This window comes from Acomys russatus, chromosome 24 (assembly GCF_903995435.1).
Source record: "Acomys russatus chromosome 24, mAcoRus1.1, whole genome shotgun sequence".
NCBI lineage: Eukaryota > Metazoa > Chordata > Mammalia > Rodentia > Muridae > Acomys > Acomys russatus.
Genome location: NC_067160.1, coordinates 17,308,101 through 17,327,435, shown reverse-complemented (window position 1 = coordinate 17,327,435; position 19,335 = coordinate 17,308,101). Strand labels below are relative to the sequence as shown.

The 19,335-nt window shown below is 44.5% G+C and overlaps 1 protein-coding gene across 1 annotated transcript in view; it reads right to left on the bottom strand.

The window, feature by feature from the left end:
• Nucleotides 1–7,037: 7,037 nt before the first annotated feature.
• The window catches only part of Lrp2 (LDL receptor related protein 2), a 157,258-nt gene continuing 144,960 nt past the window's right edge, over nucleotides 7,038–19,335 (bottom strand). Inside the window, exons 68-79 of the mRNA XM_051166627.1 lie at nucleotides 18,438–18,566; nucleotides 17,467–17,687; nucleotides 16,584–16,760; nucleotides 14,087–14,206; nucleotides 12,974–13,064; nucleotides 12,154–12,221; nucleotides 11,870–11,987; nucleotides 11,187–11,316; nucleotides 10,398–10,499; nucleotides 8,590–8,718; nucleotides 7,608–7,679; nucleotides 7,038–7,442 (exon numbers count right to left, since the gene is read on the bottom strand). Of these exons, the coding sequence (XP_051022584.1) occupies nucleotides 7,284–7,442; nucleotides 7,608–7,679; nucleotides 8,590–8,718; nucleotides 10,398–10,499; nucleotides 11,187–11,316; nucleotides 11,870–11,987; nucleotides 12,154–12,221; nucleotides 12,974–13,064; nucleotides 14,087–14,206; nucleotides 16,584–16,760; nucleotides 17,467–17,687; nucleotides 18,438–18,566 (1,516 nt within the window). The 3' untranslated portion in view covers nucleotides 7,038–7,283. The remainder of the gene's footprint in view (nucleotides 7,443–7,607; nucleotides 7,680–8,589; nucleotides 8,719–10,397; nucleotides 10,500–11,186; nucleotides 11,317–11,869; nucleotides 11,988–12,153; nucleotides 12,222–12,973; nucleotides 13,065–14,086; nucleotides 14,207–16,583; nucleotides 16,761–17,466; nucleotides 17,688–18,437; nucleotides 18,567–19,335) is intronic.

The following is a 19,335-nucleotide window of genomic DNA, read 5'->3' as shown; positions in this document are numbered from 1 at the left end:
TTTCTCTCATACTTGTAATACAGATTTCAAAACAAAACAAAAACATAAAATGCCAAGCCATAGTACCACACACCTTTAATCTCAGCACTTGGGAGGCAGAGGCAAGCAGATCTCTGATCACAAGGCCCTTCTCTCCTGAGGCTGGTCCTGGGAAGGTTCCTGAAACAAACCAAGCTCATTGTGTCTTTCAACTCCCGGCCACCAACCCCCTTCCTTGAACCCTTCACAAGCACCCAGCAGCCTCTAGGACCTTTGCTGTGTGAAACCCCACAGCCTGTCCCCCAATCAAGCCTGGCCCACACCCTCAGCAGCCTGCAGGAGTGGCTAAGCTGCAAAGAGCTGTGTTAAAGGGTCAGGTCCACAAGCTAGCCTCCAGACAGGCCATCGGCAGAGGCAAGGTGGAAGAACACTGTGCCTGGCCCGGAGCCCCCTGGGCCTAGCTGTGCTCCTACCCTTGCTAAATATCTAGCTAAGTCATTTATTCAATAGATATCTGAGTATCAAAAACAATGGTGTAGTTGCCAGGGTTACAGTAGGAATGACACAAATGCCCCTGTCTTCTCAGGGTTTACCTCTGATCCACAAACTCATAATAACCCAGGCAGCTACTGCTGTCATGTCCCAGCCTCTCTCAGTAAACACCTGCGCTGCATGCTCTAAATCTTTGCCCAACATGAGACTGGGTCTCCAAACTGGGTTCTCAGTAGCTTGTGCAAAGGCCTCATCTTCTGGGAACCAGTGTTTCTTACCTCCCAGGCCCCACGCCAAGTAGGGTCAAACTTATGGCCTCAGAGGCCCCAACTTGTTCCTGATTTTCTCAACTTCTCCCTTCTCTTCCTTTTGGGATCTGTGGATACGCCAGGGGACTCCACATCCCCCTAAGCTGCTGCGTAGGGTGGAGAGCAAGGAGCCACAGAGCCCACACATAACCTAGGGGGCTGCCTCTGTGACCAGGCCTGCTCATCTAAATAAAGACCTTCTTCACCTACTCCAATGCCTCAGAAAAGAGTTTTTTATCAAAGAAGGGAGTCACTATATAGACAACTCTATGGCAAAACAATTCACTCAGAACAATACGTTTCTTATTAGTTTTTACTTGGAATCTAAACAGCAGGTTTAGTTTACATTCACAAAAGGCAATGCTCACTGTCAATGAGCTAAAGAGGCAAGCCACACCCTTGCAAAAGAGGCCAAACCACACAGAAGATCTGAAAAGCAAGCCCAGTAAGTCTGGACCAACACAGTCTCGCCTAGAGCTGACCTTTCTGTAATTTGCCTTGGTTTTGTTCTCCCAGAGCACTGTTCTACAATCAGATAGAAACAACCCAGGATGTTCCTCTACCAATGTCTGATGCCAAAGAAATGTCGTATTCCTCCAAAGAATTCTAGTGCCACTTAGTTCCGTGGTCATGCTGCATTCTCTGAAGACTATCCTCCATCTCCTTCTACTTAGAGAAGCGCTATATGATGTGTCGTCCTAGCCAACAAGAGGGTTCTTGTCCAAGAAAAGGCCCACGCCCCCTCTCCTTCATCATCTCTCTCCCTCCCCCAAATGCCAGAGCCCATCCCCCCTCATCTCCTCTTCCTGCTCCAGAGCAAAGCAGTACATCCCAACAATTCACCCTCCAAGGCAGCTTTTAACAATGTAGCCCTTGAATCAATCTAATTAGGAAGAGAGAAAGAGAGGGGATGGGAGAGAGAGTCTTTCTCTGGTGTTAGTCTTTGGTGGCCACACCAGGAAATCTGGCAAAGGTAAAACCAGGTCTTATTAACAGATTCATCTGCTGTTAAATGAAGTATAATCCCAGCCAGGCAATTGTTCTGCTGTGTTCCAGTCGAGAAAATAAAGTATGCCAGGAAAGATGCTATATTGCGCCCCCCTGGACTCCTTTGCAAGGCCTGCCTTCTAGCTGCAGAGGAGTGCCTCTCAATGCACTTGCCCTAGTTAAGAGCTGCCCCACCCAAAGTTGTAGGCATCGCCACTACCTGACTGATACAGAGAACCAAACGCTTTGCTGTTCGAAACAATTCAGAAGGATGTGCTCATCTCCAGAACATTCTACAGAGGTTAAGAGCACTGACTGTTCTTCCAAAGGTCATGAGTTCAATTCCCAGCAACCACATGTTGGCTCACAACCGTATATAATGAAATCTGTATACATAATAAATAAATAAATCTTTAAAAAAAAAAACAAAACAGAACATTCTAGTTCTGGGGCTGCCATGCAGCAGTTCAGCCTTCCCTCTACTCTGTGCTAGAAAGCATCCTAGCTGTCCCTAGTGTACTCCTGAGGCTCTCCAGAACTGATATTTACCATCATAAAAAATATAGATCGTGGCATCTTTCATGAGCACTTAGTCACGAACAGTCTTTCCCTCCCTTCCTTCCACTTACACGTTCCTGAGTAGAAAGGGCATAAGGTTAGCACTAAATTGGTTCCTTATCGTCACCTTGGATTTTGACAGAAATTGTACCTCCATGGGGTCCCTCTACAACATGGTTCTATGTCACCTTGCCTACTGATTGCTCTGCCTAGAGTCAGGGGGTACTAGCAGGTGACAGGAGGACATTCCTGACACCATATGAATTAGTTCATCAGAGGACACTGGATAGTATTCAGCCTTTTATTAGTATTCCAGTCAGATTCATAAAGGAAATGGCTAGGCTCTAAGATTACAAAGAAGCAATCAATCCAGAAAGTTTCAACACAGAGCCCTTAGATTTTTGAAAGAGCAGAAGGGGAACTCTTCATATTATATTCACATTTTTAAAAATCAAAGTGGCACTCGGGGCGGGGGGTGGAGACAGGCATCAAGACCATCCTGAGCTATATAGCATGTTCAAGGCCAGCCTGGGTTACATGAGACTCTGTCTCAAACAAAACCTGTCAAAAATACATGTTAACATGTTTTGTTGGCTAGTAACAGGCACTAACCTGCTCAAAAAACACCAATCATTCCCTTAAATCATTAAATGCACTGAACACTCTCCAAGTGGCCCTGGGTACAGAGGTGAGTGAGCCAATGAGTTCCAGGCCCATGCTAAGATTAGTTTCTGGAAGATAGGCAAAAATTGAGTAGAGATGGGCTTATGAAATAGAGAAGGTGATTGTATTATTCAGTTCTGTAATAATGACAGAACATCCAAAGCAGCTAACTTTATAAGAGAAAAGGTTTTACAGGGTAACAGTTTGGGAGGTTCAAGAGCACAGTGCCTAAGCAAACTTCTTTCTAATAAGGACTTCTCAGAACATGGCAGATGACATTGGCAGGAGACTGTCTGATCAAAAGAATCACAGATGTCTCCAACCAGGAAGCAGAGAGGCTGGCATTCCACAGTCCTTTATGGTGTGCCCCAAATGAACTGAGGACCTTTTTCTAGGTCCTGCCTCTTAAAGGTTCCACTTGTCACCCTACCCACTGCAGTGCCTGAGATAAAGGACGAAAGGTAATCGATGGAACTAAGGACATCACTCAAGCTGGTAACTCTAATTAGACTACAGGAGCCAGAGAGATGGCACCACTTAGGGATACTGGCTGCTCTTGCAGAGGACCCTGGTTCAAATCCCAGAACCCACATGGTGGCTCACAACCATTTGTAACTCCAATTCCGAAGATCTAACATCCTCTTTGGCTTCCACAGGCACCGGGCACATATGCAGAAAAATGCAAACAACATTTCTAGGGCTAGGTTGTAGCTCGGTTGATTGAGTGATCACATGCCTGGTATGCCTAAAGCTGTGCGTTTGATCTCCAGCAACTGCGTGAAACCGGACATGGTGACACCCACCTGGGATTCCAAGTAGAGGCAGAAAGAGCAGCTGTTTAAGATCATCCTCAGCTGCATAGCAGGTTCGAGTCCAGTCTGGGCTACCTGAGACTCTGTTTTAGTTAGTTTGTTTGTTTTTGTTTTGTTTTGTTTTTCAAGACAAGGTTTCTCTGTGTAGCCTCATCTGTTGCAAAGAGTAGCCAAATACTTTCAAAAACAAAAAACTCCCTGAAGCACAGCATTTTGACAGCTCACCCAGAGAGATAGGATGCAAATCTTTCTTTGAAATTCTTATTTATGTATTTATTTATTTAATATATTCACCTTACATCCCAATCGTATCCCCCTCCTTCCACTCCTCCAAGTCCCTCCCTCCCGCTCTCTTCCCCCCTCCCCACTAGCCCCACCCAAGCACATTAAGTCCATCAGAGCTGAGCTCCTCCCCATCCACTGAGGCCAGGCAAGGCAGCCCAGTTAGGGCAAGCTGATCAAAAGCAGGCAACAGAGTCCATGTCACACACAGCACCTGCTCAGCTTACTACAGGACCCACATGAAGATCACACTGCCCATTGGTTACATCTGTGTAGGGGGCCAAGGTCCAGTCCCTGTGTGCTCTTTGGTTGGTGCCTCTGTCTCAGTAAGCCCCTGTGTGTCTAGGTTAGTTGACTTTGCTGGTCTTCTTGCAGCGTTCTTGTCCTCTCTGGGTCCTTCTATCCCCTGACCCCCACACTACTCTTCCACAGGACCCCCTGAACTCCACCTAATGCTTGGCTGCTCGGTGGGGCCTCTCAGAGAATGGTTGTGTTAGGTTCCTATCTGTAAACATAGCAGAGTATTATTAATGGTGTCAGGGCTTGGTTCTCTCCCATGAGGTTGGTCTCAGGTTGGGCCAGGCATTACTTGGTCATTCCCTTAGTCTCTATCTTTATCTCTGCACATCTTGTAGGCAGGGTAAATTTTGGGTAGGAGGTTTTTGTAAGTGGATTGGTGGTCTCCTTCCACCAATGTTAAGTCCTGCTTGGCTAAAAGGTCTGAAACAGCTTCAGTTCCAAATGAAGATTGGAGCAAAGATAAATTACTGAGGCACTGCACTTGAAAGGTGGAGAACTCAGGGGTAGCGCAGCCATCTCTCTGAGAAGCGAAAGATCTGTAGGGCGGAGAGACTCCAGCCAAATATGTATATCCAGTTAGCCAGAGTTCAATGGCTACAGGAAAAAATACTGCTTGCCCATGGCTGGAGTCTGTATCCACCAGGTTAAATAAAGACAGAGTCATGGCTTCTCATGTCGAAAGTCTAGCAACAATCACCGTAACCTATACAACTGCAAGCGGATGTGGTTATAGTGTGTGTGTGTGTGTGTGTGTGTGTGTGTGTGTGTGTGTGTTACAAAGTCTCATCGCCCTTCATGGACTGAATTTGATTCCTTAAAATATGAGGAAAGTGGCAAAAAACACTGTGCCAAGAACAGCTCAGGGCTCCTTATTTTCCAGATCTGAACTGCCCTTCCCAGTACCACTTGACAAGTTGTCAAAGAAATTAAAAAAAAAAAAAAAAAAAGTAGAAGCAATAAACACACAATTACACCCTTAGTGCCAGATACTTCTGGTTTATGGTAGTAAAACTCTCCACATTGTCAGGAAATGACCAGGACTTCCCGCCGTTGTCTGAATGTTCTTCCAGAAAAAAACTGTATACTTGTAACAGGCTCTAGAGAAACTAACAAATCGGATGATTAAAAAGAGGCCCTGTGGGTCTGGGTCTAGAAACTGGAAACACAATAACGTCACATATCGGCTTCATCCTGGTACCAGACCCTGGGAATTGTGCAAAAAGCCTCTCCGCCTTTTTCTGAAACAAGAATGTTCTTAGCCACATCCAGAAAACACATATTTCATCTATGTTTGTTCTCTGAGCTGTGATATTTTGAACACAAAGGACCATAAGACACAACCGGCTTTTTTCTCATCTCCATTTTAGCTTCAGATGAGATATAGGCATCCTTTCAAGGGTCCAGCTAAAATCTGAAATCTGGATCATCTCCATAATAACCTCCATTCAAAAATGCACTGGGCGTGTGTGTGGAATGAGAGGCAAGGAACTGGAGAACAACCAAGCACAGTTCATGGAATTTATGACCGAGGCTCAAGGAGGTCACAGAGACATGAAAGGTTTCTGATAAAATACACATTTATTAGAAATTTTCAGCAGCATCATTTCCAGTTGCTTTTTTTTTCTAATCAAAGTAATTACAAATGGTACTCAAAATATGAGCAACGAAATATTTTGAGAACTCGAGAATAACATAATCAGTAGTATATTTCATTCATTCATTCTCCCACCCTTCCATTCATCCGTTGTTTAAACACATGTGCAATATGAGCACAGAGAACCAGGGATGTTACTTGTTTTAGGAAATGCTATTCATGCCATGGTTCCTGTCAGAGAGAGTACACCAACTACTCAGAAGAACTGGGATATACAGTACCTCCTGGTACAAGTGTACAGATTTAGGCAAAGACCTGAAAAAGGCTTGATAAGAATGTTTTTCCCTTTCTATTCATTGTCGACTGAGGAAATAAATAGTCAATATAATAATATTTTGCACACAGAGGCAAAAACCCAACTGAGGCTTCACTTAACTGATATCTGTTTGGCACCCTACTTTATGGAGACACAGGCTTGCTTTTCGTAAGTCAGCTACAGAAGTCCAGTCACTAAGGCACGTGACACCTGAGGTGCCAGGCAAGGGCGTAAGTTGTTTTAAGGTCCGACAAGGAAAAGAGCTCATTCAATGGAATATAGACACAGTGTGGGACATAATGTGACCGATACAAATGTTGGCTTGGCAACTAGGGACACAGAGCATTCAAAACATAGCTGGGGTTAGAAGGACCGAGGCACACAAAAGGGTCCAGGTGAATCACTTTTTTTTCCTTCTGTGTTGTTGGAAGCATCTACAGTCAACGAAGCCAATACTAACCCAAATCAGCACACTTACTCATCAAGTTGGCATGGAATGGTGAACATTGATTATTAATTAGGTGCTGATGGGTAAAAATGAACCCACAAATGAAGCTTGGATGCCTTTCCTAGATTGTTTTAAAGGAAACATGAGTGGTAGGTATCTCTTCTTCAGACGTATCCAAAGCCCTAAGCCAACTCTTCTCCTCACCAGATCATTTATTCTTCAGCTCATCAACCCGCTCAACCGGCGCTTTCACTAGCAAAGGCAGAGATGTGGTAATCCTCCCCAAATTTACAGCAGTACAATATATTCACGGCATCACCTCCAGTCAGCATCAGTGCAAGATATACAGAGTACCTCGTGATAATTGTAAAAAATATGAAATGGCATGAGTAAAAAAGGCACACAACACACTTTCTGCTATAGGCAAACAGAGAAAAATATATATTTTTATAAAGTATTGAATGTTAACTTTTTTTTTCATTTGTCTGTAAAAAATACATGTGCAAAAGTGAGTGTCAAATCATTCCCTAGAGAGATGGCAGGGCTATACGTCAGAGTCTTCTTTAACAAGATTAGCTGTGTCTTTAAAGGTGTCTTCTGTGGCACTGTAGCCTGGAGTCAAATTTCTTTTTGAACTTTTAGCAGGGAGAGAAGGAGATGGAGGGGGGGCCACGGCCACACCTTCCTTTTGCTCACTGTCCATCTACAACCACAACAAGACACAAATTAGACAATTTCTTCCCCAGGAAGATGAGAAAAGGTTCTGTATGAGGGCTAGCCTTTGTCAGTTTGCCCAGAATAATCTCAATGTGTGCCCAGTCTAGCCAAACAATGAATGTCTGTACTTAGAACAGGGACTAAAATTTACCTCAGCATAGATTGGATTTTCAAAGTTTGTGGTCTGTTTGGGTTTTCTTTTGAAGATGCTCCATTTTGAACCCTAAATGAAAAGGGGAAACAGAAGGCTTTCAGTAATGAAGTTTTCTTTTTTTTTTTTCTTTTGCTTTTCTTTTCTTTTCTTTCTTTTTAGCTTTTAAAATTCTTATTGAAAACAAATTAACTTGGTGATATGGCTTAAACAGTATGTTGGTCAATTCTTCTTTTGGTCCCTGAACAGTAACTAATACTCTCTCAGCTCTTTTTTATGTAGCAATTTGAAATCTTTCCTCAATGTAAAACGGGCAGCTTGAGAATCCAGACCCACGCTGTCGAGAAGATTGCCATGCAGCCAGTTGGGTACAGAATATACAAGACACTAAGACACAGAGGTTTCTAGGGTAGCCTAGAAGCTCCAGAAAAAGCCTAATAGTGAGGGGCACTATTAAGGACTACAGTTCTCAGAGGTGAAATGAGGTCTAGAACCATGCGCGTTGTCTGGGATAGCTCCATGTGTGCTCATTAAAGTTAGTAGCACACTATCCGTTTAATACAATTTTATATCAAAAGTACTTATTAAATTACACTCCAAATATCTTATGAAATGCAAGAGTATAACATATATGATGAAAAAAATTCATCAAGTGGTGTTTTTTGCACTAAATAGTTTGCCTAGCACACTAAAGGCAATGATGCTTGTGGGATGATTGGATGGACAATTAGGTGTAGTAGACGGTGGAAGAGGTGGTAAAATGGTGCCACCTGCTGGTCGATATTGGTAATAGTCGTAAAGTTCTAAGAGCAACTTGGAAACAATGCATTCTCCAGAGTTGTCTCTACGTATCACTCTGCACGCTGTGTAAATGTCTTAAATTTGATGTCCTTTTTCTGAAGATATATTAGATCTAGGATTCTGTTTTCCATTCTTTGTACAGGGTCAACCCAGGAATTCCTAAGTTCTTTGTTATCATTACCTGAACTTCATCAGCTCCGGGGGAGGCTGGCTTTGACTCTGGAGCCAACTCAGAAGGATCTATGGGACTTCCGTAATTCCGGTTTTCCACATTTTCTGATACAGTCACCTGTGAACATGTTGACACCCCCTATGCATTTTTGAAAGAAAAAATGAGTTAAATGGATCTCGAGTTCTCTTTGCCACCTTATTCTCCACAGACATGGTCAGGTACTTTTTTTTAAATGACACTGGAAGCTGTAAACTAAATACCACTCCCACTTCCCTTAAGTAAGAGCAACCACTAAGTCACCTAAAATGCCAACCCTGGCAGGCAAGTACATCCTGCACTGTCATGTTCTCATGTAATGTGTAATTCCTGCTGCATTGTTTTGACTTTTCATTCCCAGTGTTGACCATAATTTTGGATAAAAATGTGTTCTGCTTGCACACTAGCAACCAAGTGCTAATTAACAGCATGAATAGTCACCCAAACTCAGTGAACAGAAACCTTGCATATCAAGAATAAGATGGGTATGGCGGGTGTGGTAGCATAATCCCAGCAGAGGCAGAGGCAGGCAAATCCCTGTGGGTATGAGGCCAGCCAGGGCTACCTGGTGAGACAGATAAATACCTAAAAGAATAAAATTAGTAAACTGCCTAAAAGAGGATTTTTTAAAACAATAGGCAAATGAGCTTAATATTTTCTGTTTTTTGTAAATAATTCCACATATTACATATGTAATATACATATATTTTATATATAATGCAAATATACATATATAAATATATGTATGTATATATACATATATATTAAACAGGGAAAACAATTTGCTCCTTTTTTACAGTCACCATTTCATTTCTTTTTAAACTTAGATCATGTTTGTATACGAGACCTCACTTTATTTCCTGTGAAAATGCCAGATGAAATGTTATTTCTATTTTATAATGCATTATCAAAAAGCAGGAAAAGTTCTTTCAAGAGTCAAATTATTTTTGCTCTTAAGAAAGTTATTTTTGCCGGGCATGGTGGCGCACGCCTTTAATCCCAGCACTCAAGAGGCAGAGGCAGGCAGATCTCTGTGAGTTCAAGGCTAGTCTGGTCTACAAAGTGAGTCCAGGGCAGCCAAGGCTACACAGAGAAACCCTGTCTCGGGAAAAAAAAGTTATTTTTGTAAGAACCATTTCTGCCACCTCATATTAAAATATACCATATATTGAATCTGGTCACCAGCAAACACTGGAAGGTATTTGCTGTAGCTGCGTAGACAAGGGAGGTTCATACAGGTCAAAGCTGATAGCTCTGGGACTGACACTGGGACAGTAGTCCAGACTGATGGAAAGCACCTTGTCTAAGCATCCATCTCTCTTCCCAGCTTCTCTTAAAGGTACAGAGCAATAAGCCTTCGAAGCAAATCTTAATTTAAGATGCTTGTATTTTTCAAAACAGGTCATCCCTCTCTTTAGCCCCCTCAGCACCCTTCGTGATGCCCATCTCCCACTTAATCATTTCTGGCGTGGTTCCCTGTTTCTGTCATGGGGCCCTGTGTCTCCCGGATCACTAATACAGTCATACCCTTTGTTCTGACAGAGCAGTGAACATCCCCAGCATGGCCCTTCAGCCTCCCATCTCTACCACAACACAGGGCTCTGACTATTTGCAGGGCAGTATCCCTCGGGCAGTTTTGTGACTGTGGATGGTAAAGCTTAGATATAGGCCACTGTGCTTTCTCCCATTAGGAGAGCAGGTTAGGGGCCTGGTGGAACATTCTGCAACCCAGAAAGATCCAGCAGCAATGCTAGCTGGAAGAAGATCATGTGACATCTCACCTGAGCTGCCAGGGCCACTTTGGAAGTAGAGTCCTTGGCTGCATACATTGGGTTCTCAAATATCACAGGCTGCTTGCCCACCTCCATGACGAAGTGCTCATTCTGGGGATGAGGGGGGGGAGAGAGTCACACCACTGATCTGCTTCAGAAAGAAAGGTGTCTCCCTCATACCTGGTTGTACACCTGGCACTTTCACAAAACCACCCAAAATACGAGATCTTAGAGAGGGAGGAGGAGAGAAAATAGCCTCAAAGGCACATGGCTTCTAAGTAGCAAATCATTAGTTCAACTACAAAATGAACTAAGCCTCAGAAAGCACAAATACTCTTCCAACAGCTGAATTCTCTATGGCCCTTTAATGTGCTTCACTCACTTGGATTGGAACATCGGAGAAGAAGGTGGATGGTAGAAGGAAATAGAGGAAAATGAGGCAACATGAAGAACTCTGCTCTTTCAGGAAGGGGGGGAACCAAGCACTGGAAGTGGGTGTCCAGAGTGGAGAAAGCCCCCACTGGGCCAAGGCTGAGCTAGACGCATCACGGAGCGTGCCGCGTGGTTTCTCATAAGAGGTAGGTACGTCCCTATCTACACACGGGGCCAGAAAGAGTCCAAATAGATTAGCTCTTTCTTGCCTACCAGTGAATACTCAGAGGACAGCAGAGCCAGTTTCCATCAACTCTATGGCCCACGGAGCACAGACTCCGTTCACTGTAGTAGCCCCAAGGCTAGTTATCCCATCAGTTAGTGTAAATGAAAACCTTCAAATAATCCCATGGAGGCTGCACTCACCATTGCCATGGATCTGTCGATGACCGTCTCAGGGCCAAAAGGAGACACACCGATGTCCATGTTAACATCAGCCCCTGACCTGAAAGTCACCCCGTTTCCATTTTCAGAGGGTTTGGCAAGGCTGCTTAAGCTGGAATGAAGCAGAACAACGTGTTGTTATTATTATTATTATTATTTTAATTTTGCGAGGATTACCTTCCTCCCACGTTACTGAATCTTCAATGGGCGATTCTCCGTGCCCCAAGTCACATGTTGGATACAGTAGCCAGGTCCCTTGTCTACCCGAACACATGAAAGCGTGTTTCCAACACAAGATCAGAACGAGAAATATGGGTCACCAGTAAAAGCAGCACCCAACACACAGCCAGCTCTGCTCTAGCCTGCCCTGCATGATCAAATATGATCAGGCTTCAGGGGGAAACTGCATGAAGAAGCTGTGAGTGACAGTGACTGCTCTCAGTCATCACGACTGTGGGGCACGGTGGCTCACACTTGGGGTCCCATAGTGAGATGAAGGCCACTGAGCTGCACTGGTGGGCGCGGGCAGGGAGGGAATCTTCCTCATAAAACAAAGACTGCCCTGAAGTCACAGAAATAAATAAGCCATCCTTCTTTTTTTTTTTTTTTATAATTGTACACATGATCACATTCAAACAGGTTTATTACCTCCTAATGAAACTGACCTTGGCAGCTTGGGCAGAGTGGGCAAAAGGGAACCAGTTTTCCTGTAGTGGAAAAACCCAACGAGGAGCAGAGCTCCAACAATGACGACCATCAGGAATGTCAACAGCACAGCCATTGCTGCAGAGGGAAGAAGCAAAGAGAAAGTCAATGTCATTACCATGCCAAGGAAAGGCTGGAGGGGCTAGAGACATTGGGTCTTCAAAGGCTGGTTTAAAAAAACAAAACAAACAAACAGATGGAGGGCTGTGACTGTTGTAGGCCACCCCCTACTCCTGACACTTACTTGTCCCTGGAGGGATGCCTCTCGAGAGCCCAACCTCACAGTATTCTCCGTTGTAGCCACTAGAACACCTGGAAGCAAAAGGGGACTCAGTTGCCTTCTTAGGCTAGCCTGATGCTGCACTCATGGAGGCAGAGAAAGCTCTGACCCAGCAAGAGGCATGAGGAACAGGCACTGCAGCCTATGTCACAGCTGCTTGCCCTGCCAACCTGAGAACACTGAGTCTAGAAAATTCGCTAATGGTGGAGTAGCGCCTGTGCAGTCAGCCTCATGAAACAAGCCTACTGGCCTCTTCTCTGCTCCATGCATTTCTTCCTTACAGATAGAGTATAGGCATGGAGGCCCTGCTCTGTCCCCCCAACAGCTTTTGAGGATGCCCCAGGATGAAAGTTTCCAGGAAGCTTCTTTACTCTAGACTTTGCCTAGTCTGCTTGTCATAAGCCTTTTATTAAAGCATCTCTCCGTTCAGTTGCTCTCCCATATCCCGAAGCCATCTTCCCAGGTGTGAGGTGGCATGGGGGCGGGGCAGGGACATACTGCTATCTCTCCTCACTCTTGCACATGTCTGTGGCATTCCCAGGAGTTGTTATCCCTGAGAATGTACACAGGCATTGAGCCAGCCCTCCAGGCAAGGCTTATAGCAGCTATGGGTTGCGAAACACTGCCTGACCTCCAGAGGATATCCCCTCCCGCAAAAATAACGAAAGCTGGTTAGACATGACAATGCTAAGTTGGGAGAGATTCTTGTACTCATTTTCCCAGCTATATTAGGTTCCCATAAGAGTCAAGGCCCTATAGCTGGGACCTCAAGAGTCAGACTTACTTGCACTTGGGAAGGTCATTCTCATCAAAATAGCAATTTCCTCCATGCAGGCACCTGCATGGGGGAGGCAGGGTGACGGGGAGTTCGCTGGCTGCAGAAAGGAAAAGCCATGCATGGGTTAGTCAGCCACAGGGCAGCAGAGCATGGCACCATGCAAAACCTGCTCAGGACTGGGGCAGGGTATGGGGCAGGCCAGGCCAACGGACAAGTCTCTCTGCCGGGCAATCACCAGCTCCCTAAGGCACTGATAAGGTCTTGAGGAATGATAAATATTTATAGCACCCCCCCATACCCCACCCTACCCGATAAACAATGAGGTGCTCCTAAATCCAGAACATATATTCTGTCACCTGAAATCCTCCAGATTCTCTTCTGGGAGCCATTAAAACCAAGAGTTTACTTTAGACACAGCTTGAAACGGCTTGAAACCCAAGACTCCAGAGGCATCAGCATAGGATAAGGCAAGAGGCAGACAGACAGACAGACACAGATAGGTGTGCAAGTGCCCGACGGACAGCTAGCCAGAGAGCTCCTTCTCTTATAAGGACCCACCCCTGAGTTACTATATTACACTCTGGCTCAGCCCTCGCATACTCCCTGCATAGGCATGTATCACGCGTATGTTTTATTTGAGGAGTTTGTCGACTCTCTGGGCTCTGTAGGTTCCTACTCAATGTTCCCTTTACCCGATAGGTTAGCCAAGCCAGCATGCCACCCCTGTGCCCTACTGCCCTGTTCCACTTCCCTCTGTTACGCTTTGAGCACCTGTCCTGCTAGTATTCATAGGTCTCTTGGTCTCTTGTCCTACTAGCAAGTGAGCTCAAGGAGAGAAGGGGTTTGTCAACTTTACTCACTTCTACTGTCTCTGGTACAGAGTGGACTAACTGATAAGTAACAGCCTACCACATCAAGGCCCTATATACAATGGCTGCTATCACTGATGCGCTTATGTTGCCCCACCCCCGCCGCCCCGAGAGTCTCACCCAGCTCTTCCCACGCTTCCCTCGTCCCTTTTTCTAGCTACTCTCAACTTGAATTCACAGCCGTCACAAGACACAGGATCTTCTGAGCTACTGAAGGCCCCAAGGCGGCCCAGGCACTGAGTATTCTCACCCGCATCACACTGGACAGTGCTTCCCATTAAGAAGGTGGAGCCTTGAGGACAGGCGCAGCTGTATCCTCCAGGTCTCAGCAGGCAGAGGTGGCTACAGACCTGCTTGCAAGGGTTGGACACTGGAAAATAGATGAAAATGGAGTTAGGTCCTGACAAGAGACTGAGTCCCCCCAACCAAAGTATGCCTACTAACTGGTGTGGCTCTGCCCAGCATTGGTAAAACCCAAGCAGCAGCCAGTATCTCTAGGCAACGTGTTACCTGGATACCCACACACACCTCCACTACCATCTGTGCAAACCCCCCAAAGTGGCATAGTCATCCTGTCTGATCTTGGTGCTGATTCAGTCTCCACTATTGTCACTCATCTCTATTGTTGGAAGGTGAGTATCTTCTTGGTTCATGCTTATCTTTGTTGGTATATGGGCATTTCCACTAGCCTACTCTCAAGACCTAGCAACTCCCAGGGATCATGACCTGATGCTGCCACCAAGGATCTGCCCCTCACCCCAGCTCTCTCTCAATACCCTTTCCTCAGGTCCCCACTCGCTCTTCTTCCCCAGTAAATAAACTAGGACTAGCTCATGATGTAATTTCTCAGAGGCGCACCTTGGCTCAGGCTGCCAAAGATAGCCACCCCACCATGCTGCCGCATTATATTTCATAACAATCTTAACATCTGTTGGTGCTAAGCAATTTTTAACACATTTTTATTGAAAAATAAAATAATTCATATTACATCTCATTTTCTATCCCATCCCATGCATCCTCCCTCCCTCTCTCCCTCCCTCCCTCCCACTTTCACCCAATCCCCCTTCCCTATGACTGTGGCTGAGGGGGACCTCCTCCCCCTGAATATGGTGCTAGGGTATCAAGTCTCTTCTTGGTAGTCTGCTATCCTTCCTCTGAATGCCATTGGGCCTCCCCAACAAAGGGACATGGCCAAATATGGGGCACCAGAGATCATGTGAAAGATAGTCCCCAGTCTCTACTTAACTGTAGAGAATGTTCTGTCCCTTGGCTAGATCTGGATAGGGGTTTGATGATTACTGCACGTTTTGTCCTTGGTTGGTGCCTTAGATCAAGCAGAACCCCTGGGCTCAGATCCACCCATCATAATGTTCCTTTCCTAGGTTTCTAGGACCCTCTGGATCCACCTAATTCCCTACTTTATTAAATCTTTGTAAATTCAGCTTCTGCTTCAGAAGTTTGGGGTAAAGTCTAAGTGCCTGTATTGTAACCAGTCCGTATCTGATGCCATCGGTCCTTTGTACGGTCTGTATGGAGTAAAAAGGGCTGGGGAACTGGGTTCACATTTCCCTGAACCACCAGAACCCACACTGACTGAGAACTTCAAACACCCACAGGTGGGGTGCAGCAAGGTCTGCCAGTCTGATACATGCCAAAACTGCTGCTCCGGAGTGAATCTAGAACACTTGGGATGTGGTAGAAATCCCAGGCCTTCCTCTCACTCAGCATTTCCCCAACAAGGAGCCAGAGCGAGCATCAGCTGACTGAAGGACAGCTTTGTTTTTCTGTGAGCCAGGTCACCAGGTCATGAAAGTCACAAGGTCACTCAAGACACAGAACTATTGTCTTGAGTGTTCAGGTGACAAGCTGGGAAAAAGCCAATCACTGAAAGCCGCTCAAGGAAGTTACCTCTGAGAACACACATTTACCACCAGTGTAAGCACCTGGGAGTCTCAGCTCCTAGCTGTAATTCCCCAAGACTAATACAGGGTTCAGGGCATTGATGAGCTCTGTGCTTGATTCAGAAATATGAATTGGATGAAAATGACTTATCTGAGCCTACAGCAGAATTCAGCCAGAGCCAGGATACAGACCGCTAAACCAGTGGGGAAAACCTGAGCTTTGGATTGGGTAGAATTAAGCTTAAAGGCATCCCTTTATGACAAGTTGTTCCATGCCTCTGCCTCAGCTTCCTTATTTGAGATGAGACGTAGCAAATATCACATTAAGATTAAAGGGAGGATCTAGTATTGGGTAACTTGGTAAAGGCTAATAACTTCCTTCCTTATTTCAAAAATACCCTTTCTTTTTCTCCTCACAATGCTGAGACATGATCTAGAACACAGGTAACCTAGGTAGCGGGACTGAGTGATATGGAAATAAGAAGGTATCGACATTTTATGCTGGGGCTCACAAGGGCAAGTACCTGTTTTTGCTGCTTTAAGAATGGACACGATTACTAGCATCCATGAGATGTTTGTGTCTGCTTTAGATTCTAGGGCCTAAAAGGCTATCTCCCTAATGCCAAACAAGGACTGAAACAGTTCAAATGATTTTTTTTTTCCTGTTTGTGATTTATATAATTTCATTCGGCCTACAGTGTTCTCGTTCTACATGAACGCTGTTTACAGCACCCACCCACACCCACTCCTCACCATGACCGTTGTCACCCACTAACACTCTAGCCATTACTCTCAAAGACGGGGTCCTGTTCACAAGGACCATCTTGTCCCAAGATGGCTTAGTACCTGACTTATTGTATCTCAGTTGGTGAAAGATTCGAACTTGAGTGAGCCAAGGGTTCACCACCAGGACTTTCTCTTTGTTTCCTTTTCCAAACTTGTTTTGTTTCCACACTTCTCCCTTTTCCTTAGCTACCCAGTATAGCTGGTCTTCAAAGATGTCCAGACTGAATGGCTTCATTGCTGTTTAACAATAGTGGAGAAACAACACAGCATTAATGAGACCCAATACCCAGCACTACTATGCCTGCTGTCATTTAGCTCAAAGTTATTACTTTGATATTTCTATTATATCTAAGATATTAGATATTTTATGTAAGATATTACTTAGATATTTCTAGCCTATTTGGGTAGACTTTCTAAAAGTGCTACACGGAGAGTTCAAGATAAATTAAACTGGATCAGTATAAAGTGGTCTGACTTATGTTGCTGATTTTGTTCCATTTTTTTAAAACAATTTGATGAACTAAGATCCTCTCCATCTCTCACTTTGAAGGTAAGACCATACTGGCCATACTGAGAAATGTAGTATACTCTGGATTGTTAGAGTTCTGTTTTGGACTTTGAATAATAAAACAAAATACTCCTTTCCTTCTATATGTTTTTTAGCTGAGCATAAGAGCAGGCTAGCACATGGAAAATGAATGAGTCTAGAAGCAGTTAGGTGCATATTAGTAAGAACACACATAGCAACATATGGAAGACACAGTCTCAGAGGCCTAACAGAAGTCTTAGTTCTTTCATTATCTGATCTGAATTAGTTTGAATTTAATATAGCAGCTGGGCATCGCTGGGCACAAATCTGAAGAATTACATAAAGCCATATCCTAAGACACACTGAGAGTATGTTCGACAATTATTAAAACATAAATTCTAACTCATCCCTAACCTTCATTTATGATGAGTCTCCTGTCAGTCCCATCATATTTTATGCTTTCAATAACGTCCTCTTTGGAGTCACTCCAATAGATTCGGTCATCATTCAGATAATCTATGGAAAGGCCATTTGGCCAGCCGAGGTCCTCAGACACCAGAACACTGCGATGTTCCCCATTCATCCAGGCCGACTCAATTTTAGGCTGTTTTCCCTGGTCAGTCCAGAACATAAGCCTGTAACAGAAAATTTCCTGGCTGAAGCATCTCATCTAGTGGTGCTTCCCTAGGTCAGTGGCACAGGAAACGTTAGCCACGGTGCAAGCAACAGTTTTCCTGTATGCGTAATAGTCTCTTTATGAAGATGCCTCTTTACTTTCAATATATGTTACACCCAAGAAGCAAAGGTTGATGCTGAGGTCAAGTCCACATTAGGAGTTAGATATCCACAGAGAGTCACATTTTAAGCATCACTGCTGAGTGTCCAAGGGCCAAGAGTTCACATATGGAAGACAGTAGAATCAAAGTGACAATAACTCATAGTGTTTCAAATACAAATGCAGGACACTGGTCCTGTGCAAACAAGGGAAGTACTTGGGTCTACTCAAGATAAGGAAGAATTCAGATATCTCTACATTAATGCTGTATATCCACTTAAATGTCAAAGATCAAGAGGAAAAGACCAAACTAGTTCTCACAGTGAGGTCAACTACCAATGGCAGTATTTCTATAAGCAATGTGTATATATATATATATATATGAATGAACATGTCTTTTATGTATTTCTCACACTTTGGAAATAAATTTCTATGGCCAGTGAAATATAACCAAATTGCCACGTGAATTTCAATCAGCGAGATACTTTTTAATGCATCCAAATGGAAGTTCAGAAAAGGGTTCACGTAAGCAGATGGATCCTCATGTGTATCCCAGAGTGGAATTTCTCCCTAAGAACTCGTCAATATAGAGCACCCTTCAAACACTCACCCTAGCTTAGGATTCACAACAATAGCAGCTGGCTGATCCAATTGGGTGGTAATCAGCCACTTCCGATACCTTCCATCAAGTGTAGCCACCTCAATCCGTTGGCTCTTCGCATCTGACCAGTAAATATGCCTGAATGTAGAGGGACAGAGTTAAATAATAGAAAACCCTGGACCAATCATTTAAAAAAAAAATGCGAACATGAGAAAAGTCAGTTTGTAACTTCCGGCCAGTGCAACAAACACTCAGATGCCTATAAAATACACAGATCTATGCTTGCAATGGATACAGCAAGGAGATTGGCCTCACGTCTCAAATTTTATGAGTCACATGCTTCCACAGGCAGATTAAAGCCTGTGGCTTTTCATTCTTACTGCCCATCAGTCTCTTCTCCCTTGGCAAAGAGCCCAACTGTAATCAAGAGGAATTGGGCATCAGCCCCAAAGAGGAGAGAAAGTAGCATTTCAAAATAAAAAATCAGCAAGGCTAGCCTTCCCCTATTTCCATGTCTAAGGCTGCAAGCTGACTCTCTAAGCAGAAAGAACTCCTGCAGTTTCTTAATTCCTTCATCCATTAAGGCTCAGAAAGTGGTAAAACTTCAGATGAGGGGAATGCTACCACTGACTCGCAGAGGCGCGGTAACATCTAGAGTTTCTGTAATGGTTCTCTAAGGTCCTGCTTCCTGACTGTTAGCCTGAAAGCACCTTGGGGACCCAGTTAAATTCTTTGGAGATGTTCGAGTCTCCCGTGACAAGATTGTTAAAAGGGAAATGGATTTGTACTTCAAATGACTCCATTCTCCAGGTGGGTAAGGAACCACTGAGGCACCCCACTCTTACTTTATTTTCAAGGACAAGACACTCTCCCACCAGTGTCTGGCCAGGGCAAGCCCCTTCCTGGA